Below are 27,743 nucleotides of genomic sequence, written 5' to 3' on the forward strand. Positions count from 1 at the left end.
TTTATGATTTAATCGAGGTTTCATAATAATTCATCGTCGGAAACCCATGGTTGATAATGCTTCTTTCCTCTCTCCATCACCCGTGGGTCCATTCATTCCTACTCGCTTGTTCTCATGAATAAATATTTTAAAATATTGTCCAATCAAGGTAATCGTTATAGTAATGGAACTCTTCTATTTTTAAAGGTAGCATTAACATAACTTTGCTATCACAACAATTGTATACCAAAATTGGGCTGAAAGCGTATTGTTAATTGGACAAATTCACTCAGGGTATACTATAAGCACCCAATCAAATTGCCTCATTAATTATGAGAACGAGTGTCAAGCGAGTAGGAATGAATGGACCCACGGGTGATGGAGAGAGGAACGAAGTGTAATGAACAATGGGTTTCTGACGATGATAATAACTAAAAAATGGCTCCTGTTCTTTTGAAGTCCAAAGGTCAAGGTCACTAATGAAAGAAATATTCTTAGATGATACCTCAAATGCTATACAGCTTTTTTAAAAAGCACAAATCAACCTCAAATGCTATACAGCTTTTTTTAAAAAGCACAAATCAGATTTATGTAAATATAAGAAGAGGAATTAAGGTATTCAATGTATAATAAAAGGAGATTGAACAATTTTGAATGATTTAAATGAAAATAAACGTTTATTGTTAAATAAGAATAAAAGTGAAATAGTTCAAATTTGTATGACTAGTTCTTTTTGGACTTGAAACTTTTTTGAAGAGTTATTCCCTTGATAAAAACAAGAAAAATCTAATTTTCTAAAAATTATATGCACTAATTGACTCATTTTATTTCATATTTCTATGAAGAGAAACTTTTTACCAAGAGATTTATATGAAAGTGTTATTTCTTTTGGAAATATGTTAATAAACATGCTCTACCCATAAACTGTACTTCAATGTAAAATTCCAGATAAAATAAATCGAGCAGTATAAAGTGAAATTTCATAAATTCCTATTGTGGATTATATTTATATCAAACCTTTCAAAATGATTCTATGATTACAAAAAGCACAGCATCCATTTATTAGATATAAAGTATGATCATTGTACATTGAATACCTTAGTTTTCCTGAATTTGTTTGTTGTTGTTTTTTCAGTTAAAAGATTACAATAAGGATTACAAGAAAGAGACAATATTTGACAAAGTGTTTAAAAGGTCATTGAATGCCTTCCATAAGGAGATGCAGGCAACCATCTCCATTGAAAAACAGGTTTGTCATCTAAAAGATTACCCAAATTATACATGTATTATGATAATTATTCTTCATTAATAAAAGTAGAATGAGTCAAAATATGATAAATATCCCATGATTGAACAAATATTTAAAGTGAAAGAAAATTATGTTTTTCAATTTTACATGTGTTAACAGAAAGGAGAAATTCATCTGCCATATAGAAATCTCTTGACCAAGTTTGCTTTGACCTTGGAGGCAGAGGTCAAGGTTGAAAGGACCAATGCTTCATTTCCAGTTACCATGGGTGTAAATGCATTCCGGGGATTTCTGGATGAATTTATTAAACATCACAAGAAAGAAAAGAAGAAACAGGACAAAAAAGTGGACAACAAGACTCAAAAGCAGGAGAAAGTAAAGAAAGATTTATATGTGAGTGATCTTAATCTTTGATATTAGAAAAGAAACATGACATTGTGGATTATGATATGCACTGTGTATTACCTTTATATTCTGTGATTGTTTATTTCCATTGTTTGACCTGATCAGTGAGATACTATTTTCTGGAATCTTCTACTGGTTCATCACTACATATTTTATACCAAACTATTTGAGATTACTTTTTATTTTCATGTCAAGATTACCCTTCAAATTCCATTCATATTAATGGGATTAGCAAAGAAATATATTGGTGATTTTTTATTTCACCAGACATCTGTTAGATGATTGTGTGGTAATATATTTCAGGAGTACTTGGGACACAAGTATAGCCTTACCCAGTTTGGTATCCCAACATTCTGTGAGTTTTGCTCCAACATTATATGGATCATGGAGAAAGGAAGTGTATGCCAAGGCATGTATATCTTGTGCTAAAACCTGTTAGAACTATGCAATCTTCAACAGTAAGGAAACATTATATTTCTGTCTCTGAACAGTCTAATTTTGATATTACTGTGAACAGTTTGTAGATATACTTGCCATAAGAGATGTGTGAACAAGTCCACAAGCCAGTGTAAAGGTGCACAGGACAATCAGGTAAACATTACAGAGCTTGTTATCCAATAGCTGAGCTGACCTTGACCTGAAGTATCCCACACCTGTGTTATCAAGTTGAAGTTACTTTTCTGAATTATCTTTCTTAGTCTCAGTTTTATTGAATGATATTCTTAGACTTCTAAGTAACCACTAGTGCCTGTTATTACTTTGAATTTTTTGACTGTGTACTAAAATAGTTAGAATACCTTCCATATGATACACTTTCTTCAAACTTATAACACGATTACTTAATGCATTATGATACTTGTAATCAAGCACACATCTCATTCATTCTTGATTTATAGCAAGAAAATTGAAAGAAAAATTTTATGCTTTCAGGCAACTCGCCCTGACAAACGCCAGCCCTCCCCAATATCTCCACACTTACTGTCTGAGCCATTCAGACCCAGAGTCCAGTCTCTGGACCAGGCTAGGCCAACAGTGCTGGCTCTTATTGTCCATCTCAATAAAATGGCTCAGGTTATAATAGACCACAATAAAATGACTCAGGTTGTTATAGAAATGGCCCTAGAAATGACCTCTCTGAGGCTAATCAAAACTAATGGACATGTATATATCATAGAAGTATGTGTATTGATATGTACATATGATTGACCTTTGTTGGGCTTTACAAACTAATTTTGATTGTGTTACCAAAATGGCAATGATGTGTCTTTTTAACCAAATACTGATTATGAAACTTGCATCATTTGAATGTAACAGTAGTAATAGACAGTTGCATGTTCTCTCTCTATAGAAGAGGAGGTTATATTTGCCAAACTATACTAATTATCCAGTGTATTAATTACCGCTGCTCCTCTTTCTGTAGTTCCCAGTTGATTGCTGCTTTTTCTGGGGGTCAGGGGACTTAGTGCGGGTTTTGTCGAACCTTGTGAGTTCTTGGTGTTGTACTCTGATAGCTGTTTTACTGCCCAGTGTTGTGCAAGTCGTTTTTGTTGAGTGAAAATAAAATCGTTCTCCAGAACTGTGTACTCTTCTCAACATTTTTAATGAAGAATTTCTAGATTGTAATTTACCCATCAAGCTTTTTACATGAATAGCTTTGCTAATGATACCTTATTTGGCTCTTGTTAAATTCTACATTATTATTGCAAAGCTAGCTACATACAGTCATTTTATTTTGAATACATTCTTGCAGCTTTTCAAAGTGGTGTTTTTTTTTTTTTACAGTGCAAATAAATTTATAAACACATTCTTGCATACCATATATCTTTGAAAATGCTACATTTGCCATTTTTCTTTTTATGTGCTTTTTTAAAAGCTTTTCCTTGATTCTTAAATCACAAAGCCGCTTAAAAATTCACAGTGTTTCCTTAGTTTCTAATATTTCGTTTATATCTTTTTTTGCAGAACCCCGGGTCCAAAGTATATGGTGTTCCACTTGCTAGTCTAGTTTCTGATGAGCGCAAAATTCCTGTTATTGTGGAAAGGTTAATTGTTGCCATAGAAACCCATGGAATGTACACTATTGGTGTCTACCGCAAATCTGGTGCTAATGCCAAGGTCAAACAACTGAAACAGAACATTGACAGTGGCAAAGAAGGTGAGACACACAACTGTGCTAACAGTATCTGTCAATTTTGAATTGCAACTGACAGGCATGCCCATTGTAATTATAGTAGAGGCATTACGCAGAATTCAGAATTAAACCAAGCAATATAGCATTGCATAATCAACTGTAATGTTACACTCTGTGTGTTTTCTTTTTTATAGATTTAACCGCGGTAGATATCGATGAGTACCCTATTCATACTTTAACTACAATGCTCAAATATTTCTTCCGTGAACTCCCGGAGCCTTTACTGACCTTCGAACTTTATGATGATTTTCTGAGAACTGCAGGTAATTAATTATTCCCAAAGAAAATGTAAAGTGGAAAGTAATGGAAGAGAATGACGAGTTATTTTTGTTTTAAGAAAGAGAAAGATGATTAGAAGTTCATAAATTTGATTTTACATGCAATATTTTGAAGAAAATATTTATTTTTGTTTATTTCTTAGAAAAATTTGGCATCTCTTTGATTTTTTTAATAGAAATTCAGGATGAAAAGGAGAGAGTACAAGCCATTTATGCAGTCATTGATAAATTACCTAAACCCAATTACAATCTGTTGGAGAGACTTATATTCCATTTAGCAAGAATAGCTAATAACGAAGCTTTAAACAAAATGTCACCCAACGGTCTAGCCATTATATTTGCTCCTGCCTTACTCAGAACCAACAAAAAATTACAAGCTCAAGATACCCTCAATCAAGTGCCGAGACAAACTGCGTATGTATACAGTTGTTATCCATTCTAGAGAGATAGTGGAGAGTTCTGCATGTTCCATGAATTATTTGCTGTGTGAAATTTTGTGATTGGCCCAGTTTTGTAGTCAGGAACATTTCTTGTATCAAATAAAAAAATATATATCCTGAATCTGCATGTTTTCCAAATTATCATTGATGACATTTCTGAGATAGCATGTCGATAGACAAAGAAAAAGACAACAACAACAAAAATGGGTGAAAGATTATTATTAAAAGTATAAAGTTAATTGTTTTGCAATGTTAAATTTGTTTTCAGTGTGATAAAACAGGTGATAACAGAACAACTGTTGAAGATGAAGGAAACTTTCAGTGACCTGAGTACACTGGAAACAGCGGAAGTGACCGCTGCTGACCGGTTGCATGTGGTTCGACTCAGCATGAGAGCTAGGGTAAGTCTCACCGGAAGTGAGATATCACAGTGCTCACTTCAGTGTTGTACAGCCAAACCACTCCTTCCATACCTTGCTCTAAAAATAAAATGTGTCAAAATTTTTAAAAGTAAAAATGAAATAAGATCAGATAAAACAGGATAGCAGAACTTCTCGGTTGCTAGAATACAGTCAGTCGTGGTATTCAAAGTTCACAATATTGATGATGTAGATTCTAATTCCAGGTGATAATTATGTGAGTGGTTAAGGCCCCACATTGAATATGAGGAAGCTATGTAGTAATTAATGTATAAGTCGGTTACTGCTTATTTGTGATGCACTATCTCCAGTATTTGCTGAGCTGTAGGCTTACTTGTTCATGTATATATGTACAAAAATGGTCAGAGGAAGATAGTGATGGTAGAAGGTCAAGGTCAATGAGATTTAGTCATGGGGATTGTATGACAAGTAGGATAACTGCACAGCAAACTTTAGAACTGGTATAATGCTAGAAGCAAATGAAAAGCACTTGTAGATTTTGGGGAAATTAATTCAGAGGTCTCAGTAGCCAGTATTACTAACTTCAATGTACAATGGTGTCCTAGTTGGAGTTTGTAATTGTTGGTTTTCTTTTAAACTTTATTAGATTTCTACCAGGATGAAGTGGATATGAACCTCAAACAAACAACAAAATTCTATGGATATACACTTTATTTCTGCTATGATTTTTTTTTTGACTTAAGTCATTCCATATATCATCTCCATCCCATACAAGGTGTTATAACCTTGGAATATTTCTGAATCTGTACTCAGAAATTGTGGGATACTGCAGATATTTCTTTTGATACATGTATTGACATTTGTACAGAGCCCAGTGCATATCCCTCCTGCTTCACCCGTAACTGAGGTGGCCTCTATAGAAGAGGAGACAGTGATCCCTGAGGAAATAGATGTTGAGGAGGCAAAAGAGGAGGAGAAGGCATTGTGTTCACACATCAGATCCATACAGAAAGAAAGGTCAGGCAGATGGGGGTCAATACTAAGTCAATATGTTTTAATGAATAACAATGCATGACATAAACACACAATCTGACCACACAAAACAGAACAAAGAAATGCACAATACAGTTATCTCTGAATATCTTTTTTTATATATTTTTTTTTTTGTTTTTTTTTTTGGAGAAATTTGAAAAGAAGCATTACTTAAGTTAGAGAGGAAGAAAAATTAAGAATTTATTTCTACCACAGGGAAAATCTTACTACAAATTTACCAGCATTAGAGTGTCGGCACTTGAGTTCAGACGATGATGGTTTGAGTACTGATGGCCCTGACAGCATATATGATACTGCTGATGAGGAGGAAAATGAAGAGTATGCATTGACCTTTGACCTTCCAGGTATGCAAATTACACCTTTTGTTTTGTGTGTTGTTTGTACCCTTTTAAGATTTGAATGTATGAAGAGTTTTCCTGTAGTGAAGCTTTGGTTTCCATGTAGAGCATTCAGGCAAAAGTGGAAACTGTAGTTTGAAATGAAAACTAATTAATGCAGATAGGTAATAATTAAGCTATCATTAAAACTAATTAATGCAGATAGGTAATAATTAAGCTATCATTAAAACTAATTAATGCAGATAGGTAATAATTAAGCTATCATTAAACAGTATATGGGAGTGGAAGATCGTAACAGGAATGTAACCATTTAATCTGAAACAGAATATGTAGTCTGAATGCATGTTTTTCATTAAAGAGAGATAAACTATTGAGAGGTGATAGTATACAACTTTAGAAATTGCTATGACATGTAAAGATGCATTTAACATGCTTCAATTTCATATATTAATAAATGATTACTATAATAATGTCTGAAGATGAGATATAAGTTTATGATTTTACATTGTGTTGTTCTCTTTGGTGTAGACACGTAAAGGTAAAAAGTGAGGGGAGGTTACTCATGGTTTCTGGTATTTCTTTTGCCGCTTTTTTTATTGTAGCATCCTTGTTTTTGTGCAGATTAACCCAAACTACTCAGTATCAATGATTTGTTTCATTTTATTACCTCCTTATTTTGTGTATCTTTGAAAGAATTCTTTCATGATCTGAGATGTAAACATGTTCACAGAATACGGTTGATTCCTTATTTTAAGATTTCAAGTCTCTCAGATAATAACACTGGCTAGTCCACAAAATGTACAGTTCTCAAGATCTGATGTTAGACCGAAAAATGTGTCAAAGTACTTTTGTAATACATATAAAAGGAATCTACTGTGTGCTATATGAGAATAAAATAATGGCGCATTGTTCTGAACAATTTGACCTCAGTTCTAAAAACAATATCAAATCAAATTTAAAAAATCTGGCAGATCATTGATACGAGCCTGTAGCAGCTCCCACCATGCTTATATTTGTACTGTGTATTGTCCATGTTTAATATAGTAGACTGTAAATGTAATGGTCACAAAGCACCTTGATCAAAATCTGACCAATTAGCCAATAGAATTAATTAACCTGGAAAACTTGTTCTTTTCTATAAGGGAAGAAAATGAAAGTGAAAGCAAAAATTAACCAAAGACCGAGGAGTAGTCAAACATAGCTAGTGGTAATGAGAATGTTCAGACCGTTGGGTCTATCATCATTTTTATATCTACTTATATTTACTTTGTAATTGTCTCTGTCTGTTTTTATAGTAAGAAATGCTTTTAAACTTCTATCTCATTACATTTCTAGTTTTTGATTCTTTTAATTTCTCAGGGATGAATAGTGTATGGGTGTGACTGTAGGTATACATCTGTTCGTCACTTAACCTTTAGTTACGAACCTTTTGGTTGTTCTCTTTACACTTTTACAGATTTTAACTGTTGCTATTTTTTGTGAAATGAAAGTTTCTGAGAGGATGATATTTTCTTTTGAATTTATTTTATAGCCAATTTTCCCATTTAATATGCGGATGAAAATACTTGCTTTATATGGAGTGCCAGATGAAGATATGTTCAAAGGATAGTAGTGCGGTCTAAATTATTTAAAGATATTTCCATTAAATTAAATGATTCAAGTAAACTGCAACAATGTGATGTAAGAGAATGCATGATAATAGTATGCATTATGATAGTAATTATTGGGAGATATCTCTAATTCATTCACAGAATGAACACTCATTCTAATGGAGAGATAGAGTTATCTCCTGTTGAATTAGAGCGGTGTCGTTCTTTTAAGGATGGATACTCCTCATTCATTGGACGTGATGAGATGTTTTACTATATCCTGTTGCTTTTGTCAATTCCAACTGATCCCATTGAGAATATCTTTATAGTTCAAATTTGCCAAACCCCATTTTAGCATTAAATGTTACAACTGTAAGTAAGAAAGGGTACCAGATAATGTGGCTTGATGACTCACATGTTTCACAGCAGAAGAAAATGAATGCAAATATGGCCATTTTTGCTCTCTTAAACTGAATTAGAGCATGCTCTGATATTTCTAGACATAGTTCTGTTTTTATCATAGAAAGCTCTATTTCTATAAGAGATTGCTAGTTCTATCAGAGATTGCTATTTCTATAAGAGATTGTTATTTCTATAAGAGATTGCTAGTTCTATCAGAGATTGCTATTTCTATTAGAGATTGCTATTTCTATAAGAGATTGCTAGTTCTATCAAAGATTGCTATTTCTATTAGAGATTGTTATTTCTATTAGAGATTGCTCTATTTTTATCATAAATTGCTGTTCCTATTGGAGATTGTTATTTCTATCAGAAATTTCTATAGAGATTACTATTTCTATCAAAGATTGTTCTATTTCTATCAGAGATTGCTATTTCTGTAAGAGATTGCTATTTCTATCAGAGATTGCTGTTTCTATCAGAGATTATTTTTAGCCAAGTTACGTAGCAAATTTCAGCTTTTAAATTGGCAAAGGATGGGTGTCCGGTTGGGCGGGCGGGCGGCGTCCACAATTAGCTTGTCCGGTCTCTTAACTTTCATACATTTTGATGCATCTTTGTGAGACTTACATAACATGATCACATCCAAAAGAGGAAGTTCCTATTTATTTTGAGGTCCAAAGGTCAAGGTCACTTTGTCACTAAATGCCATAGATTTGAGCTTGTCCAGTCTCTAACTTTCATACTACTAGGGGCATCTTTGTGCTCTAACTTTCATACTACTAGGGGCATCTTTGTGAAACTTACATAACATGATCAGATCCAAAAGAGGAAGGTTCCTATTTATTTTTAGGTCAAAAGGACAAAGGTCAAGGTCTCTTTGTCACTAAATGCCATAGATTTGAGCTTGTCTGGTCTCTAACTTTCATACTACTTGGTGCATCTTTGTCAGACTTGCATATTTTGATCACATCCAAAAGAGGAAGGTTCCTATTTATTTTGAGGTCCAAAGGTCAAGGTCTCTTTTTCACTATATACTGTAGATTTGAGCTTGCCTCTAAGTTTTATACATGTACTTGCTGGTGCATGTTTATCAGACTTCAAATCCTGATGACATTCAAGATTCATGTTGCTTTTGAAATCCAAAGGTCAAGGTCATTATCACACTAAATACCTATTGCGGCCATTCAAAGCTTCATACTTATAAACTATATTGAATACATGCATGTTTTTACTTCATGAATGCAAGCGTGCATAATTTTCCAAACTGCAACTCGGCCATACGCATCTTTGATGCGTTTTTTTTTCCTATCATATATTTCTATTTCTATTAGAGATTGCTATTTCTATTAGAGATTGTTTTTTCTATCATATATTGCTATTTCTATTAGAGATAGGTGTATTTCTCTCGTTCTATTTTTAAAAAAAATATTATTTCTATGAGCGAAACCTTTTTCTTTATGATATAGTTCCAATTAATTATAGTCTTCTCTACTACAACAATAAAGAGCATCAATTCAACAAATGAATTGGTCATATCTTCACGTGCATTAAAACTACTGGGTATCTTTATTGAAAATTTTAGATATGTCTATAATTTCAATTAAAGATATCATGTATGATTTGGAAATATCTGTAAACAATAGCAGGCACTCCATTTATTTGAATATTGATTTGGTACTCTATACTTGCTGGTTCATGTAAAGATAGATCTTGCATGGGATATTTTCTTCAAAAGCTTTTTTTTTTTGGCATCTATGTTTACAGTGATAGAAAAGGCAAGGGTTTTATCTTTTCCAAGCATTTTTATCTTCTTTGAAAAATTTAAAACAGATGAAATTAAATTGAAATTGCTTGTAGAGATATTTGTAAACAAAGTTTGCTATGACACTTGTATTACATGTAGTTGTCTGAAGTTCTGTTTGAATTGCAGGTGTAATGCATTACATACTGTTTTATGTTAAGGATGTAGTTTTAAAAAAGTCTTTAACTGCATGTTATTTCATCTTATCCTCAAGATTATCATATGAATACCATTACCTGCCTTGAATGCATATAAATCTGAAATTTTTACATTCACAGCAAATTTATATACTCTGACATACCCTGTTTCTGATATGGATTGTTGTATTATAAGATGTAGTATTGTATTAAATCAAATGGTAAAAATGAACAGAGATACATATGCAAGTGAAACTAGAATTAAAACCACTTTTCATATCATGTATTTTCTCACAAAATTGAAATTAAAGTACATATTAAATGAAATATTCTTAAATTATTTGAAACTCATGATAGAATTTATTTGTGAAGTAAAATAAAGCGTATATAACACTTAAATATGGATATTGTTGTTTTTGTTACAGTGAGTCCACCATCTCAGCTTCAACACCTTACTAAGAAAAGAGTATCTGGTAATCCCTGTAAACGACCTCCCAAGCGTTACCGACCTTTCCTGGACAAGCGGGGGGATCAGTGTTTTTCCTGCAGCAGTGATGATTTCAGTGATCCTCTAGAGAGTACAGTAGATGATTCCATGGTCTCATACATCTCTGAGGGGCCGACCATGCTTCCCATTGCTCACACTCGCGAACCCTCCTGGGAGTCCAGTTCTGTCTCCATTCCGGCTCTCCACAACATTTGTGAGGATGAGGATGAGATCATGGTCTAGTATTGGTGAACCCTGTCATTCCACTTTTGTCATTATGCCACACAGAGTCCACATTTTATCCATGTGTCATCCAGTTTTACTTTGACCCATATCAGTTGTGGAGAACCATTCCAAGTCCTCATGAATATTCATCTTCTACCTCATTAGTAATGCAAGGACACACTACAGTCATTTTACAAGTGGAAAGGGCAGGGTAGAGATATAGTGTTTGCAGTGCTGCTATTTGTTAAAGTTGTGTTTTCTATGTGTGAATATAATCAAAGGCAGTGTGCTGTAGACTGTATTAAGTGCCTAGAGAATTAAATGTCTTTGCAAGAGCAAGTTCACAACATCATTATTTATGTTAAGTTTAACTGTGCTTATTGATATTGTGAAGTGATTTTAATATGCAATTTCATTTTTGCCAAAACTTGTGTATTCTTCAAGTGCAATAATAGAGAGTAGCGCTTTGTATGCAGGGAGAGATATGTGGATATAAAGTTTAATGTCATTTGTATGAATGTGTTGGCATTCACATGAAGAGTGTGGCTGTCAGTGTACACATATTCAATTGTTCTAGTCATACAGTACAGAACTTGTCGTGTTATTATGATGATGATGATGAGTTTAAACTGTGATGAACACGTTGTTAATTATAATGCTTGTTTGATCTGAGATACAGTCCATGTAAATAGTCATTTGTACATGTACCATAGTTATTCGTCTTTCAGTGTTAATTTTTGCTGCTGTAAGAACAACACCATTTCAGTTGTAAATGTAGGGAGACACTTTTGGGCGAGAGAGTTCGAGACAGCAATGGTTATTTGTTCTCTGTTTATGTCCAGTTAATGTTGCATTATTTTATTTTTGAAAACATGTTGAGCATTAAGATTTGATATTGAATTAAACATAATTCTGTTATCAACACTTGACACTGATATTATTTCACAACACAACTGAATCCCATTTTTCCATTGAAGTATTTTCATAGTAGCTCAGAACTTGCAATAGTTTTTCTGATGAAATAGAGGCTAATCTTTGCTCTATGCTTGTCACAAAGAATTTTTACTCATTTTATTTTTAAAGAATGAGTTCTTCATCACATACACAGTGTATGAATACATACAATTATAGCAAGAAAACTGTCATTTTACAGCAATGGACCACCAAAATATGTTCAAAATCAGAAATTAGACTACGTCAAAGGTGCTGTGCAAGACACATTGTGTGTGTAACTGCCAAAAAATGATTGATTGTTGAAGTAAAACATACATTGACCACTCCACCCTTCATTGACTTTATTTTTTTCAAACTAGCTAAATACTGGTGATCATCATTAAGAACTTCCGTGCTTTTGCAAGACTAATTATTTCACTCTTTAAAGTAATACTTTTATTTTTTTTTAAGCCTGATGTACAAAGAGTAAATTGTTAACTGTTCATAACAAGTGCCACTGTTCTTACGGAGAGACTGTTAATTAGATAACAAAGTGGAAAGTCTCGCAATGTATTAATTACAAGTTATGTCGGTGTCGTGGTAAAGATGTGTTGAATTTATTTTTTAATCAAAACACTGCTTGTTGGACAAATATTAATTTATTGAAATTTGTTTTATTTTAATTGACAAAGCATTGTACATTTCATTGTATTAGAGGGAAAGTTTTAAAATTTAAATCGGATTGCTTTTAAATGAAGTGGAATTGTACAGGTAGTGTTGTTATCTTTGTTGATGCTCAATTTTTCATTTCTAATGTAGCTCTTATGCAAACATTCCTTTGCAGTTGCTCTCTTTCTGTTGAGATTTAGAATGAAAATATTTTTGTAAGCTGCATAGTTATCATTATTGAACTGACAAGTTCAGTGTCTTAGAGAAACTGTTAAAACCATTTACAGCATGAAAATATCCCACTATTGAAGGAGAAAATGGGGTGTTTTTTTTTTAGTAAAATGGGGGATTTATTTTGTTATTTCATGTCTTCTGCTCATCATTTAGTCATGTCAGGTGTAATTTTGAGATACTGAAGGACCATTCCATTCACTCACTTAAAGATAAGGGTATTAACTGCACTGTGTATGATATGTTTTTGAGTGGGAACAATTCAAATGCATTAAAGAATATAAATGTATTGGACTTCTTTAGTTGTTTTTGTTCACAACTGACCATAGTTGAATGTAAGCAGTACTTTACAGTATGATAGCAGTCAACTTTTCGTAAGCTTGATAAAGTTTAAAATGACGATAGAAAATAAAAGAACTAGGTGTGATGATAGACATCTTTTTTTTTTTAATTCGGGGAGGAAAGTGGGTCGTGTGGAAAGAAGCGTTTTTAAAAAAAATGATATAAAGGTGTTTAGAATATTTTTTTCTGAAACTAATTCCAAGTTAGGAATAAGATGTGTACTTTTCAATGAAAATTGTCAATGTTTAATGAAGTTTAATGCCTGAAAATCATTATAAAACACTTTATTATATATTTGTTATATAATACAGGATTTCTGCATCCCTGATATGAACATAGGCACGCATCCTTTATCACACACCCTGTATCAGCACCCTTTATTTTACCCTTTAATTCACCCCTCTGGAAATTTACCTCTGTAGTTTTCACTCGGAGTACATCGTTGGACTTTTTCTGCTTGGAAGCAGATGATGTGATTTTGTAAACAAATGGAGAGGGATAGAAATGGGAGAACGTTAGAATCGTAAGCTTAGAGAACTTGAGGAATTGATTGAGTTGTTCAAAATGTAACGATAATTTTTAGCAAATTGTAATATTAAACTAAAAAGAATTTAAACAATTTATCTAAATTCCTATCTTATGTCATATACTGGTCATATATTCAATAAATATCTAGAGTCATTTAAAAACAGTAATCATTGTTTTTAACTTTTATCTGTTAATGAGCTCTTAAAATTCACTATTTTCAAATACATTGTAACAGAAAGGGAGAAAATGCAACGGACCAGACCGGGATTCGAACCCGGGCCCCCTGAATCTCTAGTCAGGTGCTCTACCAACTGAGCTAACTGGCCACTGGCGATCGAATCTGGCTGACCATTACACTCCTCCCTCCTTAAATGTCTTCACACCTGAAGACATCAACCCAGGATCTTTATCCCCTGGCAGGCATTTTCACCCGTCAGTTCCAGGGGCTGGTCTAGGGCACCAAATGTAACAGGAAGGGAGAAAATGCAACGGACCAGACCAGGTTTCGAACCCGGGCCCCCTGAATCTCTAGTCAGGTGCTCTACCAACTGAGCTAACTGGCCACTGGCGATCGAGCCCAGCTGACCATTACAATATAATAAAAACAATACATGGCCAAATCTGTATCACACTTCATATCAACCCTTGGGCCTACGGCCCTCAGGCTGATATTGGAGTCTCAGATTGAAATGGAGTGTGATATAGATTTTGCCATGTACACATTACCTCGGACGAATTTCTATTATATGCAAAAATTAAATAATGAGAGGCCCACTTTAGTCACCTTAGCCCTGCCATTGTTTAGCTGTTGTGATTTTTAAAAGTTTATTCCCATGAAATTTTTTTACTCCATATTATGGCCCAACCTAGCTCCAAGAATCACGACGTAACCAAACTTGAATTCAAACATGGATATGCCTCACCAACAATATGACTAACATGATCTTGCTGTTCTGAAGGTCATAGATCATGGTATGAAATTAAAGGTCTTGCCACAAGAAATCTGTATGCAAAATATTAAAGCACTGCCTTGAATAGTTCAGGAGATATTTAATATGTTTAAGTAGGTCAAACTTCCAAGGTCATATTCCATATTATTACATCAACGTCATAGATCATGGTATGAAATTAAATGTCTTGCCCCAAAGAATCTATATGTTCAGGAGGTATTTAATTGATTGTTTTCTTAAAAGTAGGTCAAGGTTAGAAACTTTGATATGAAAAAAAAAAAGGTTTTCATATTAAAATTCGCTCACTATTAAAATGTTTTGAGCAAGGTTTTAATTTTGAAATTTGGGTCAAACTCCAAGGGTCAAGATCACAAGGTCAAATTTTAATTTGAAATGTATGGCCTTACCATAAGGAATTGTTATGCAAATTATGAAAGAAAGCCCTACCTTTGATATTCAGGAGGTATTGAAAAGGTTAAGTTTTCTAAAATGCAGGTTCAACTCCTAGGTCAAGGACACAATGTTAACTTCGGTACCAAAGAAAAGGTCTCGTCACAAGGAATGTGCACATGAAGTGTGAGAGCCCCATCAGTTGTCATTCAAATTTACGAGCAAGGTTAAAGTTGTGGATGGATGGGACAAAACAATATGCTCCCGACTAAAGTTGTGGAGGCATTAAAGAAATCTTGAATCCACACAACTTTGGAACATTTTGATATGATTTAGTGTGGCCCTGCTACTCTTCAAAAGAATTTGTTTACTATAGTAAATTAATTTCCTGTATATTCCCTTATAAAAGTTTGATCTATTGTGGCCCAGCCCTACCCCTGAATATGAACAACCTGGAGATGCTTGCAAAGAGCTAATGGCTCTCTTGATGGAAAATGTTTACCTATAAATTCCCATGTCAAACTTTGATCCCCAATTGTGGACCCACCCTACTTCAGGGGGCCACAATTTGAGCAAATTTGACCTATGGATACTTCTAATTAACGTGGACTAATCGTGGTCCTGTTGTTCTTCTAGAAGGTGTTTCCTATATCTTTACATGTAAAACTAGTCTTGTCTAAATATTACAATTAAACATTTGAGTAATAGTGATTATAGTATTCAATACTCGGTCATTCAATCGAGTCCACCTATCGTGGCAACGTTGTATTCCAATGGATGACAATCTGTACATTGAGGGTAGGTAACTTCACCAATGACAATATGGTTGATTGCTGGTTTGTTCAACGTTCTGTGGAGAATTTTTCACTCATATTGAGACATCACCAACTGTAGGTGAAGTACCAAATTTAGACCCAGGACTGTAGCAGTGAGGGTTGTGACACAGACCTCCCGTTTATCAAGGTCATACTTGAAAGAACTGTAATTCTCGCTAATCTAAATGCTGAGTTTTTGGCAAAGAGCAATCGCAACCTACGTTTATGTCCTGGGGTTTGGCTCGGCTATGGCACAAGTAGTGCTCAAATTCCCAACCTCCCGGGTATGTGAGTCCAAATATGTTTCGGAACATATTGTCACTGGCGAAAATATGTGCCAATAGACAGCAATTGTCTACCGTAGGGGTACCGTCTTGCACCTATAAATTAGGGCCCTGCATTGAAAATGTGGAAGCGCTACAGGAATCACACTCGTTCTGTCCGTCAATTCACTTCTGTACCGACACAATATCTTGAATAGTTTTCTCAACATTTTGTACAAAGATAGTTGACCAACAGTAAAGGGAGACACCCATAAATTTTGAGGTCAAGGTAAAAACAGTCATTCCATTTGTAACTTTATATACAAAGGTTGCTGAACAATTAATTGGGGTCATGAGATCAAGGTCACAACAGTCCTTTACTATCCTTTCATTGTGATGCAATAAGTAAAGTTTTTTCAGACCTTTCCAATTTTATGCAAAGGTAATCGACACCTGTATAGTTTGTTCAGTCCATCTGTCCGACTGCCTGTGATCACCTCCATTGTGACATATTTTGAAGTTTTCTACATAAAGCTGTATATTTATTAAGAGTAATGAGGTCAAGGTCACAACAACCTTTAATCGCTTACTTTAGGATGGTTCCGTTGCAACACAACAAGTTGAAAACTTTTCAACAAAAAGTTTCAGATTTTACATAAATGTAGTTGACCGTAAAAGACACCAATATATCCAGAGGTCAAAACAGACCCCCAATCCAAGTTTAATACATAATTTTCATTGTAACATAATATCTTGAAGAAAAGTTTACTAAACACAGCTTTCATACTGGTACTCAGAGCTGTAGAAAGTTAGTGAACTGATTCTGGTTTTACTTCAAAATTGATTTGAAAAAGAACTGGAAAGTTCACTGTGGGTGACCCCAAAATTTCGGAAACTTTTCATAGTTTCCTTGCTAAAGCTAGAATTGGGAGTGATACACCACTTTCTAATATATCATCTGGAAACATATCATGTGACTCTGAACTTTACCCATTGGACACCAAAGGCATTGGCAATCATCTTTTTGAGAAAAAGACTTCATATGAAGTTTCACTGCTACAGCTCAAACAGTATTTGAGATGTAATTTTGAAACCACTTCTTCATATAATGTGACCTTTTGAACCCTAAATACAAGGAGTCACCATTAAGTCGTAGAGACTTCATTTAAAGTTTCATTGCTACAGCTCAAAAAATGGATTCCAGATATCTCGAATACTATTTGTCGTCTGTGACCAGGTAACTTTAATTTCTTGACCATAAACAATAGTGTAGCAGACAGTATAAGCTGGGTGACTGCTACACCTTACAAATTGGTGGCAGCGTAGTGACTCTGGTGTTTGGCGGGAGGCCTGCTTCAGTTAGTCTCTTTGGAGCTCTGGGTACAGACGTGGATTTGTCCAGGGACGATGGTGGTTGTCGTCGGGAACTGCAGATGAGGTTACTCAGACAGGATTCGCGCTAAGCTTCAGGACAAAGCTTCCCCGAGTGGGGGAAGTGTAGCGAACAGTATAAGAGGGAACTTATACTGCCGTGCTAGAGAGCTAGCTTTTCTAATGAAGTGGTAGAGTGTCTCCCTTGATCACGCAAGTTAAGCAACAGTGAGCGTGATCAGCACTTGGCTGGGTGACCGCTACACGTTACAATATGATGTCTTTTTTAAGTTTCTAATACACAAATGGTATATGAAATAAAATCCGTACTCTACGGTGTCACTGGCGGATTATCCCCCACTTTAGCTGCTTGGTGGGTATCACAGAGAAATTAACATTTCACAAGCTTTTCTTTATAGAAACTGATCGGTATGCACAGATAAAATAGCAAACAATGCAATAGAAAGCATAGACTTTATTTACAGTGTAATTCATACAAAATATCTATGTACTAATCGGGTTTCATATTGCTTATACTGTGGCGTATAAAACTGTAAGGTTCTGAACGTTCTCAACTATACAGTATCTCATAACAGAACATACATAAACGAAACATTTTCTCGGGGTTTTTTCATTTGGAACCACATGGATAGGTTGTGTCATTTTATCATACATAAGGCATTGTATCTAAAATGGCAAGCTTAAAATGACTGGTTATACAATAATTACATAAACTCTTTCTATCTTTAACACAAGCTTCAAACGCACATCATACAGCCATCTTGGCAATGAAGTATACTTCAAATCCAGAAAATATTGCTTTTTAGAGGTAATTAAGATCCTGTATATATTTGATTATATTAAGGCACTTCGTGGTGTGGGTAAAGTATAAACTTTTGGCAAAATGAATTTAAAAGATTTGATGATTTTTCCATTTTCTTTACTTGACAGACACACTAGAGAAGAAATGGATGTACAGATGAATTAATACCCTGGTTAGAGATAAATATTGTGTATATAATTATTATGTACAGGGAATTTTAGCCTTAGTTTTGTTTCCTTCCCCTTTATATTTGACCAAATTTTAAAGAATCACAATTGGCAATAGGTTAATCATTAGTATCATATGCATGCAATTTATGGAGCTCAAACAGCCAAATGATCACTGTGAAAATAACAAGGAGCAAAAATTTCCCAAAATACAGAGTACACAAATTGTTAACTTATAAAGTGTCCAAATAAAATGCTCTGCTACTTGGAGTACTTAAATTTGTATTAAAGGCCCATTAATATTTCACCCTGTATCAAACCCATAGTCTGAGAAAAAATGTCACCAGTTAATCTTAAAAGATTTCTTATATTATGCCTTCGTTTATTCAGTTACTTTAAATCCCGAACATCAAAAGTATACTGATTAGCAAACACAGACTTAAAACACTTGGAGCATGTTATCTAACATTTCAGTTTTTTGCTTCTTCGTACATCACGAATTTCAAATATATCTCAATCAAAACGAAACTTTTGAATACTGACAAAAATCAGTGGGTAGATCTGGTACGTAACCCTCTATCTTATAGTGTATCAAAATCACAGATGATTGACTGCTTCTTGGCCATTGAATGGATTTGTAGAAATATTTTCTCTAATTAAAACAGCGCAGTAAATAACACAGAGCAAAACAGCACACACATGACTAGTTGCATCACTGTAGAAATAAACAAGTACAAAAATATTCATAACAATCTTGTCGTTAACACTAATGTAGCACTAATACAAAAAAATAAACCCTTCACGGTGTCTAGAATATTTGTTGCAAAGGAGTTTATTGCATCAATTATCCATCAAAGCAAACAGGAAGACCACCATTAAATACGAAAATTTAAAAAAAAAATGTTTAGATACAATTTTCCTTGAGGGATATTGCCTCATTGTTTGATAAGGAGTTATAGTGGAATACCCTGTGTAAATTTTTTAACAGAAATGGAGAATATTAAACATATATTGAAAATGAAAGAAAATGACTTTTGATTAATTACAAACTCAATTACAAATTTCATAGACAATCTCATTCACCCATGTTGACAAATAAAAAAAAATGAATACCATTAAATCATAATGGTGAAACAGGAGAAAATAATGGAATGTAAGCCAACTTAAACCTCACGTCAATATATCTGTAGCCTGCACACAAAAAACAATTCACGATAAACTTGCAATGTAAGAGTCATAAGTGTACACGAGGATGTAAATTAGGACTTTGAAACAATTCATTTAGGAAACCATGAATTTTAACTTTTCCGCAAAGTTTACCATTTTAATCCTATAATTTCTAGAAGTTACCACTCGTTATTGAACACAACTAAGAACACCTCCTCATGGAGGTAATAAAAGTGGAAATAACAATTAGCAATTCACACATTATGAAATTGTTTATGGTATGGAATACTATGGATACATATACTGTGTGACATACTTAAGTAAGTGAACTTTAATATCTGCACGTTTTCCATTCAAAATGTTGTATAAGACTTAGTAATTCAAGAAATAGATGTATAATGATATTGTCTGATTATCACTTTATACTATAAACAATGGAAATCCCTAAACGTAGGTGAAAAAGGAGCGGCCATGTAGAAATAATAAACTGCTTATGATCTGTTTATAAATTTAGTTTAACTTAGATAAAAAGCCACGAGACTAGAGAGTATCAAATTAAGGGGGTAAGGTACAATAAGAGGTTTACAAAAGAGTGCATCATTAGAAAATAAAAAATATAAATTCTTGCTGACCACTATCAACATCTACTGGTTCATTAATAAATTTGATAAGAGATTTCTTTATTTCCTTCCTGACTTGTCATTGGTTAATTTGAACATGAGTGAAAAAATACAAAGTCGTATTAAAGGAAAGAAATACATGTAAATGCATATTTATTATAAGTTTGAACCTCTACATTGTAACCTGCTAGTTAGAGGCGTATCATATCTAAAAAGTACTAGTAATACCTTGTATAACTGGACCATACAAATAACTCTCAAAAACAAAAATCTCTCTTCTTCAGAATACCGAAAAATGTAGTACTTGTAAAAAAAAAAAACAAACCCACCCAATCAGATCACATGCATTCATCTGTTCATTAAAAAATGCTGGATAACAAGTCGTATATAATAAATGGATTAATGTAATACTGAAAAACTTATTTTCTCTATCAAATTTACGATTTTCTTACATGATTACAAATAAAGGAATATGGACTACATGCATTTACAATTGCTGCACGATATCATACAAACACACAGCCAGTTCTCTAAGTCAGCCATTGGTTAAAGATTTCCATCATCCATCATCTTATGCATGTCAGCAGTTATGCTGTCCATTTCTTTTTTATGAGGACCTGAAGGATTGAACAAAGCATCCATTAATTCATCTTTTGTGAAGAAGTTAAAAACAGTGTCCGCACGACCCTTGGATTTATCCGTGAGGTGTCGTTGTATGAGACTTTGTAGAAGCTGTCGGCATTCATCGATGCTGGATTTCAGGAATGGTTTCTCGTACGTAAATTCCACTTCATGAAAGCTAACAACTGTCATGGCCAGAGAGTGGAACTTGCTTTTGAAAGTTTCTGCAACTTGCAGTTCCTCAGCATTGAACTGGTCATTTCTGTACAGAATGCCCACCTTAATTATGGTTTTGATGAGATATTTCAGCAACTTTTCTGCTTGCTTCTTGTCACCAGTGAAGTCTTTCATTATTTTAAAGGCATTGTCTAAAACCTCACTTGTAGTATCATCAATGAAGTGCTTGACGATCTTTTTACTGGACATCTTTCCCAGTAGCTTCTTCTGGGCTCGTAGCCCAAATCCCTTTGCATCAAAGCCTGCTCCGGGCTCTGCCACTGCAGATAAGATGAAAACATTGTGAGAACATGATTAGCATTACCAAAATACCTTATTCTCTTGTATAAACAAAAGATATTGTTCCTGTATTTGAATTGTATAGAATGTAACTGTGCAGATGAAACAAAGAATGTCAAAGAAAGAGTTACATATAACAGTTTATGTTTACATCAGTAAGCTAGGACTTCTACATAATGGCATATATAAAACTGCACTATTAAAATAGGACTCAGTCTGATTAAATCTTGTTTAAAGGCAATAATAACTTTCAAATATGTTCTCTCTAGAAGTGCAGACAGGGGCACATACTCTACGAATTATCAAAGTTTAGTGTCCATTAATATGCATTCATGATTCTCACATATGTTGAGACTGATCTAAGTTGATCTGACTAACAAATTAACATTTAACCATCCACAAATGGCTGAGTGTAAGAGGTACAATTTACATGTACCATGATTAAGTAGTTTACACTTAACTGGAAGTCTCGACAACTGTGTGAACTTATAATGCAGATGTTTAGCATAAGATGTTCAGTAAATACAACTGTGTCATTGTCAGGAAAGTGATATTACAAACTAAGTGTCACTATGTGGGAAAATGCAGATGTTTAGCATAAGATGTTAAGTAAATACAACTGTGTCATTGTCAGGAAAGTGATATTACAAACTAAGTGTCACTATGTGGAAAAATACTCCCTTGTCAATCAGGGAGATGTTACATCCTTGAAAATTTCCTTTTTCACGTATTGTATGCACAGCTTTTGAGTACTGGCTGGAATGGTCAAATAATGCATTGAATTTCCCCCTAAATCCAAAACGCACACCAAACTAAACCCATAGGTCACAGTGCTCATTTTAGTAATATTTTAAAAGAACTTGTGTGTATTACATTGTTAGGGGTCTAACGGTTTACTGTTTTACTGGAGATGTTCACTAGCCAATCAGAAGCCATGGTGAACATGATGGAATTTGAATTGCTTTGAAAAGCAACACATATCTCTAAAGGACTTTTTTTTTTAAAACGCTTCTTGAAATGTTTTATGAACTCTTCTGGAGAAGAATTGGATTCTATGTAGACAAATTAAAAGACAAGCAAAAACTAGAACTGTCCTAATGGGACTAATACCCCCTGCGGGGCATATAAGATGATGGGAAATATTTAATGCAAGCACATTGGATATTTTCACATTATCTACAGGGCAATCAATGTGAATGCAGAAGTGTATATTCTACAGTACAGCAGTACATGAAATATTAAAAATATGCTTAATATAAACAATGAATACTATTTGGCACATTTTAGGCTGTATGATTGCAAATCCCTGGGTCAACTCTTCTAGTCTTTAGTGTATATTCACTTTGTTAAAGATCATTATGTTATGCCAACTTTACTTTGTCATTAGAAATAAACTCTGGACAAATTGTGTCTATTACTACAAGTACAACCAAACCAGAAAATGTCTGTAACTTCCACAACTGTTAAAATATTTCAATGAAAATAGAAGATGCACAACTACATTATATATATAAGATGAGAATAAAGTTTGAATCAAATCTGTTCAACGGTATTAGAATTAAACTCTGGACAAAGTGCGCAACCCCCAAAATGAAAAAAAAAAAGTGCGTAACTTCTATAACTGTTAAAATATTTCAATGAAAATAGGAGATGCACAACTACATAATATATAGAAGATGTGCATAAAGTTTGAATGAAATATGTCCAGCAGTATTAGAAATAAACTTCGGACAAATTGCGTCTACGGACAAACGGACAGACAGACGGACAAAGTGATTCCAGTATACCCCCCAAAACTTCCTTTGCGGGGGGTATAATGAAAATTCTGACACCTTCAAGGCCATGACGGGATTTAAGACTAGTGACATTAAGGCCATGGCGGAATTTAAGACTAGTGACATTAAGGCCATGACGGGATTTAAGACTAGTGACATTAAGGCCATGGTGGGATTTAAGACTAGTGACATTAAAGCCATGATGGGATTTAAGACTAGTGACATTAAGGCCATGACGGGATTTAAGACTAGTGACATTAAGGCCATGGTGGGATTTAAGACTAGTAACATCAAGGCCACATTCTAACCTAATTTATCCAACTGACACCAAGTACATTTGCTTGGATAAACATAATTCCTTTTGGCAATTCCTATGATTGTTTGCTGTTTAAATTCTAGTATTTGTGTTTTAAAGTTATTGTTTCTGACAAAGGAAAAAGTAAATTTTTATCATAACCTAAAGACTGAATATTGTAAGTAAAATCACCACCTTATTTCCCCTAGTTCTATCATAGAGGTTTGATCATGTGAAACGTTTATACAAGATCTGTCAAAGACAGCTAGGCAAATGGACATACACACTCGTGAGGCTAAGTAAGCTATTGAAGGGAAACTTTCTGATAGTGAGTTGAAATCAGACTGAGTGTACGCGGTGGGTCACAGCTAATCTCCATTGTAAAACTAGAAAGCCAAAATGATCAAGCAGTTGTACAATACACATATATATACACTGAATACATTTTTAAATTAGTAAGCATACACTAAATTTTGAACACACAACAGTCAATCTTTATGCAGATATATCATGTCGAGTAACCAATGTCATTGTTGTGTATATGATACGAAAATACTGACTGTTATACTGAAGTACCAGTAGGAAAGTGAACATACCCTTGTACATGAAAAAAAAAAGCTATAAAACACTCCTCTCTGATCCACTGTAAATTGTAGTGAAAATATTAGATCCCTGGGTCAGAACCAAATTAACAGCATTAAGGAGGTATGCTACACCAGAGAAATTTGATGTAGATGAAAAGTGGAGGATATGTACAACAATATTTTGAAGTTGAAAATTTTCAAATTTACTTTATTTTGTCAAAAAATACAGTTTTAGTAGAAGGTAATCTGAAAAAAATTTAAAACCCCTGCTGGACTCGAACCTGCGACCTACAGGTCAGCAGTCGGTATTCAAACCTACTGAGCTACTCGGCTAGGTATTTTAATGGAAAAGGAAAAGACAAATATTGCTGATATCAATTTTTTCATCCATGTTTTTAAAGGAAGTCAGCCATTATGATGATGTAGAGTACTACCTTAAATGATAATGAAGCATTGTACAAAATTTCAAGGCTATCTGATACACCATACAGGAGAAGTGTTCCCAAGATATTTTACACCTTCCACCCTTATTAGATCCACTATAACTTTAAGGATAACAATTGGATCCTCCTGTCCCAACAATATGCACATCTACAAATAGCAATGAAGCATTGTACAAAGGGTAAGTAATATAGGAGAAGTGTTCACAAGCTATTTTACATCCTCCATCCCTCTTAGATCCACTATAACGTTTAGGAAAATTACTGGATCTTCACATCCCAACAATATGCACATCTACAAATGGCAATGAAACATTGTACAAAGTTTCAAGTCTATCTGATAAGCATAAAGGAGAAGCGTTCACAAGATTTTGTGACAGACGGACAGACAGTACAAACACAATATGTCTCCTCCTGGAAGAGGGGAAACATAACTATTTAAAATTTTTGACAACGCATACAAGTTATGGCTAATTATTGGGATTCTATGCAAATAATGCTACAAGTTCATCGCATACATAACGATTCAAATATTTCAAGTGAAACATTTGACAAAGTGCACGGACTGGTATAATTTTCTTGAAATAATGATTTAAAAGGACAATTTAATGGACAGGACTGGGGCTGCAATAACAATTCCATATTACCTTAATATGAAAAATCACTGACAAAGTCCGAGGGCATGTCTTACGCTAGATCGATTCAGTGTGAATTAGATATTTGCAGTATGTGTTACTTCATCGTATGACGTGATGTAGTAAACTTGATTCATTAGCATATCTGTGTTCACCCCTTTTCGCATCATAAGAGTTGAGCGTGAATGCATTGATTTTAAAATAAAAAATACTGGTCCTGAGTTTCTTAGATTGTCATCTGCATGAAAAGGACTGTTAACTGGCCTTAAGAAAAAAGAGCTGATTATTTTGGTCACCAAGCAAAATTAACATTAAGCTAATAATAATGGTCACCAAGCCAAGTTAGCATACAGTTACTGACATTCTGAGGTTAATACTGATTCAGCTAACTAAGAAGTTCAATATTGAACTTCGAGGATAGCTAATAGTATTGTATTGACCAAGAGAATGTCAAAATTGTTTTATCATATATATATGACGAATAATCCAAACATTGAAACTGGTTTCTAAAGCCTATGAAATGATACCTATATTCCGCCATATTGTATAATGATACAATGCAAGACCTTGTCAAAACTGATTAGAAACATGAGTTTTCATGGAATGGCCTGTAAATAATCATATAAATTTGGAAATTCCCAATTTTGATTTTTGATCTGATGTTGGAGAAATCAAAATGTTATATTCACCTCAAAGGCACATGCATGTGAGCATAACATTAAATTTTTTCTAGTTTGTTGAATTGGAAATTTTGGAAATTATTCAATCATATGATAATTGCTAATATTGGTCACCAATCATAAGTATAAAATGTTATTATACTGTTAATGAGAAAATAAAATTTACATGAAAACTATGACATGTAGCACCAGACTCTTTCATACATCATAAGTATAAGAAATGTGAATAAATTAACTAGGATCTGCTTAAGAAAACACTAAGTTAGTGTTCCATATAACTGTTATACGTGTGGGGACTGCAATAGCTTCATTAATCATGGTATATATATATTATACAATTATTGCTATTTTTGAGGTCAATACGATGATTTAGACACCTGAGGAGTACAATAATTCACCGAGCCCGAAGGGCGAGGTGAATATTGTACTTTGAAGGTGGCTAAATCATCGTATTGACCTCAAAAACAGCAATACTTGTTTTATTATATGATTAAATGATTAAACAAGAGGCCCATGGGCCACATCGCTCACCTGAGTCACCTTGGCCCATATCTGAAGACTTTCCATATATATTTGCATGTAAAACCTAATAGTCCCTATAATGGCCCAAACTACCCTTTGCAAACTTGAATCTACACTATGTCAGAAAGCTTTCATGTAAATGTCAATTTCTTTGGCCCAATGGTTCTTGAGAATAAGATTTTTAAAGCTTTTTCCTATATTTGTATGTAAAACTTTGACCCCCCACTTGTGGCCCCATCCTACCCCCGGGGTCATGATTTGAACAAACTTGAATCTGCACTATGTCAGAAAGTTTTCATGTAAAAATCAGCTTTTCTGGCTCAGTGGTTCTTGAGAAGAAGATTTTAAAAGATTTTTCCTATATATTTGTATGTAAAATTTTGATCCCCTATTGTGGCCCCATCCAACCCCAGGGGCCCATGATTTGAACAAACTTGAATCTGCATTATGTCAGGAAGCTTTCATGTAAATCTCAGCTTTTCTGGCTTAGTGGTTCTTGAGAAGAAGATTTTTAAAGTTTTTCCCTATATATTTGTATGTAAAACTTTGATCCCCCCTTGTGGCCCCATCCTACCACTGGGGGCCATGATTTGAACAAACTTGAATCTGCAATATGTCAGGAAGCTTTCAGGTAAATTTCAGCTCTTCTGACCCAGTGGTTCTTGAGAAGAAGATTTTTAAATGACCCCACCCTATTTTTGCATTTTTGTGATTATCTCCCCTTTGAAAGGGACATGACCCTTCATTTGAACAAACTTGAAAACCCTTCACCCAAGGATGCTTTTGGCCATGTTTAGTTGAAATTGGCCCAGTGGTTCATGAGAAGAAGATGAAAATGTGAAAAGTTTACAGACAGACGGACGCCGGACAAAATGTGATCAGAAAAGCTCACTTGAAGGCTCAGGTGATCTAAAAACCCTTCAAGATTGTTCTTTGCTTTAATTGTAAGTTTCAACGACCTATTTTTGGTCCTATGTGGAAAAAATAATTCCTTATGTTCACCTGGAAGGTCTATTTTTGGTCCTATGTGGAAAAAATAATTCCTTATGTTCACCTGGAAGGTCACGTGCAGGTAAACATAACGTAGTATGATTTCTACATTGTTGGATCTCAGTCAATGAGAGAGCTAGGAATTATTCAATCATATAATAAATATAAAATATCCGAGTCCTCTCTTTAGGGGTAATACAACCTTCTAGGGTGTGTAATAGACAGAGAGTCAGACGACAGAGTATTCTACATGCTGAAGACAAAAAATTATATACCTGTAGATATTTATTTTCTGTACCATTAAACCACTTTAGTACCTGCGTTTCTTGTTTAGATTATGGCATGCTAAAAGCAACATTTCATGATTATTCTTTTTTCAACAAGACCACAAGGGTGGGAGGGGGTCAAAAGTAAGAAAATTTTACAAGTTCCAGAACTGTCATAAATATGACTGTTTAATCT

General features: G+C 34.1%; 2 protein-coding genes across 47 annotated transcripts in view; one reads left to right on the forward strand and one right to left on the reverse strand.

The window, feature by feature from the left end:
- The window catches only part of LOC125648954 (unconventional myosin-IXa-like), a 74,120-nt gene extending 61,044 nt beyond the window's left edge, over positions 1 to 13,076 (forward strand). For 24 of the 32 annotated variants that reach the window (XM_048876021.2, XM_056166910.1, XM_056166923.1 and 21 more), the window contains 12 exons: positions 1,115 to 1,228; positions 1,388 to 1,621; positions 1,937 to 2,042; positions 2,151 to 2,224; positions 2,564 to 2,704; positions 3,596 to 3,788; positions 3,959 to 4,087; positions 4,279 to 4,516; positions 4,811 to 4,943; positions 5,791 to 5,939; positions 6,171 to 6,319; positions 10,668 to 13,076. In XM_048876021.2, the coding sequence (XP_048731978.2) occupies positions 1,115 to 1,228; positions 1,388 to 1,621; positions 1,937 to 2,042; positions 2,151 to 2,224; positions 2,564 to 2,704; positions 3,596 to 3,788; positions 3,959 to 4,087; positions 4,279 to 4,516; positions 4,811 to 4,943; positions 5,791 to 5,939; positions 6,171 to 6,319; positions 10,668 to 10,972 (1,965 nt within the window). In that variant the 3' untranslated portion in view covers positions 10,973 to 13,076. Of the gene's footprint in view, positions 1 to 1,114; positions 1,229 to 1,387; positions 1,622 to 1,936; positions 2,043 to 2,150; positions 2,225 to 2,563; positions 2,705 to 3,595; positions 3,789 to 3,958; positions 4,088 to 4,278; positions 4,517 to 4,810; positions 4,944 to 5,790; positions 5,940 to 6,170; positions 6,478 to 6,518 lie in introns of all 32 variants that reach the window. The other 8 variants (XM_056166916.1, XM_056166932.1, XM_056166926.1 and 5 more) reach the window with 7 other exon arrangements.
- Positions 13,077 to 17,906: 4,830 nt separating this feature from the next.
- Positions 17,907 to 27,743, reverse strand: part of LOC125649274 (tumor necrosis factor alpha-induced protein 8-like) — a 39,353-nt gene continuing 29,516 nt past the window's right edge. For 14 of the 15 annotated variants that reach the window (XM_048876685.2, XM_048876677.2, XM_048876682.2 and 11 more), the window contains one exon: positions 17,907 to 21,341. In XM_048876685.2, the coding sequence (XP_048732642.1) occupies positions 20,770 to 21,341 (572 nt within the window). In that variant the 3' untranslated portion in view covers positions 17,907 to 20,769. Of the gene's footprint in view, positions 21,342 to 22,079; positions 27,627 to 27,743 lie in introns of those variants that run through there. The other variant, XR_007360636.2, reaches the window with a different exon arrangement.

Source organism: Ostrea edulis, chromosome 5 (assembly GCF_947568905.1).
Source record: "Ostrea edulis chromosome 5, xbOstEdul1.1, whole genome shotgun sequence".
Taxonomy (NCBI): Eukaryota; Metazoa; Mollusca; class Bivalvia; order Ostreida; family Ostreidae; genus Ostrea; species Ostrea edulis.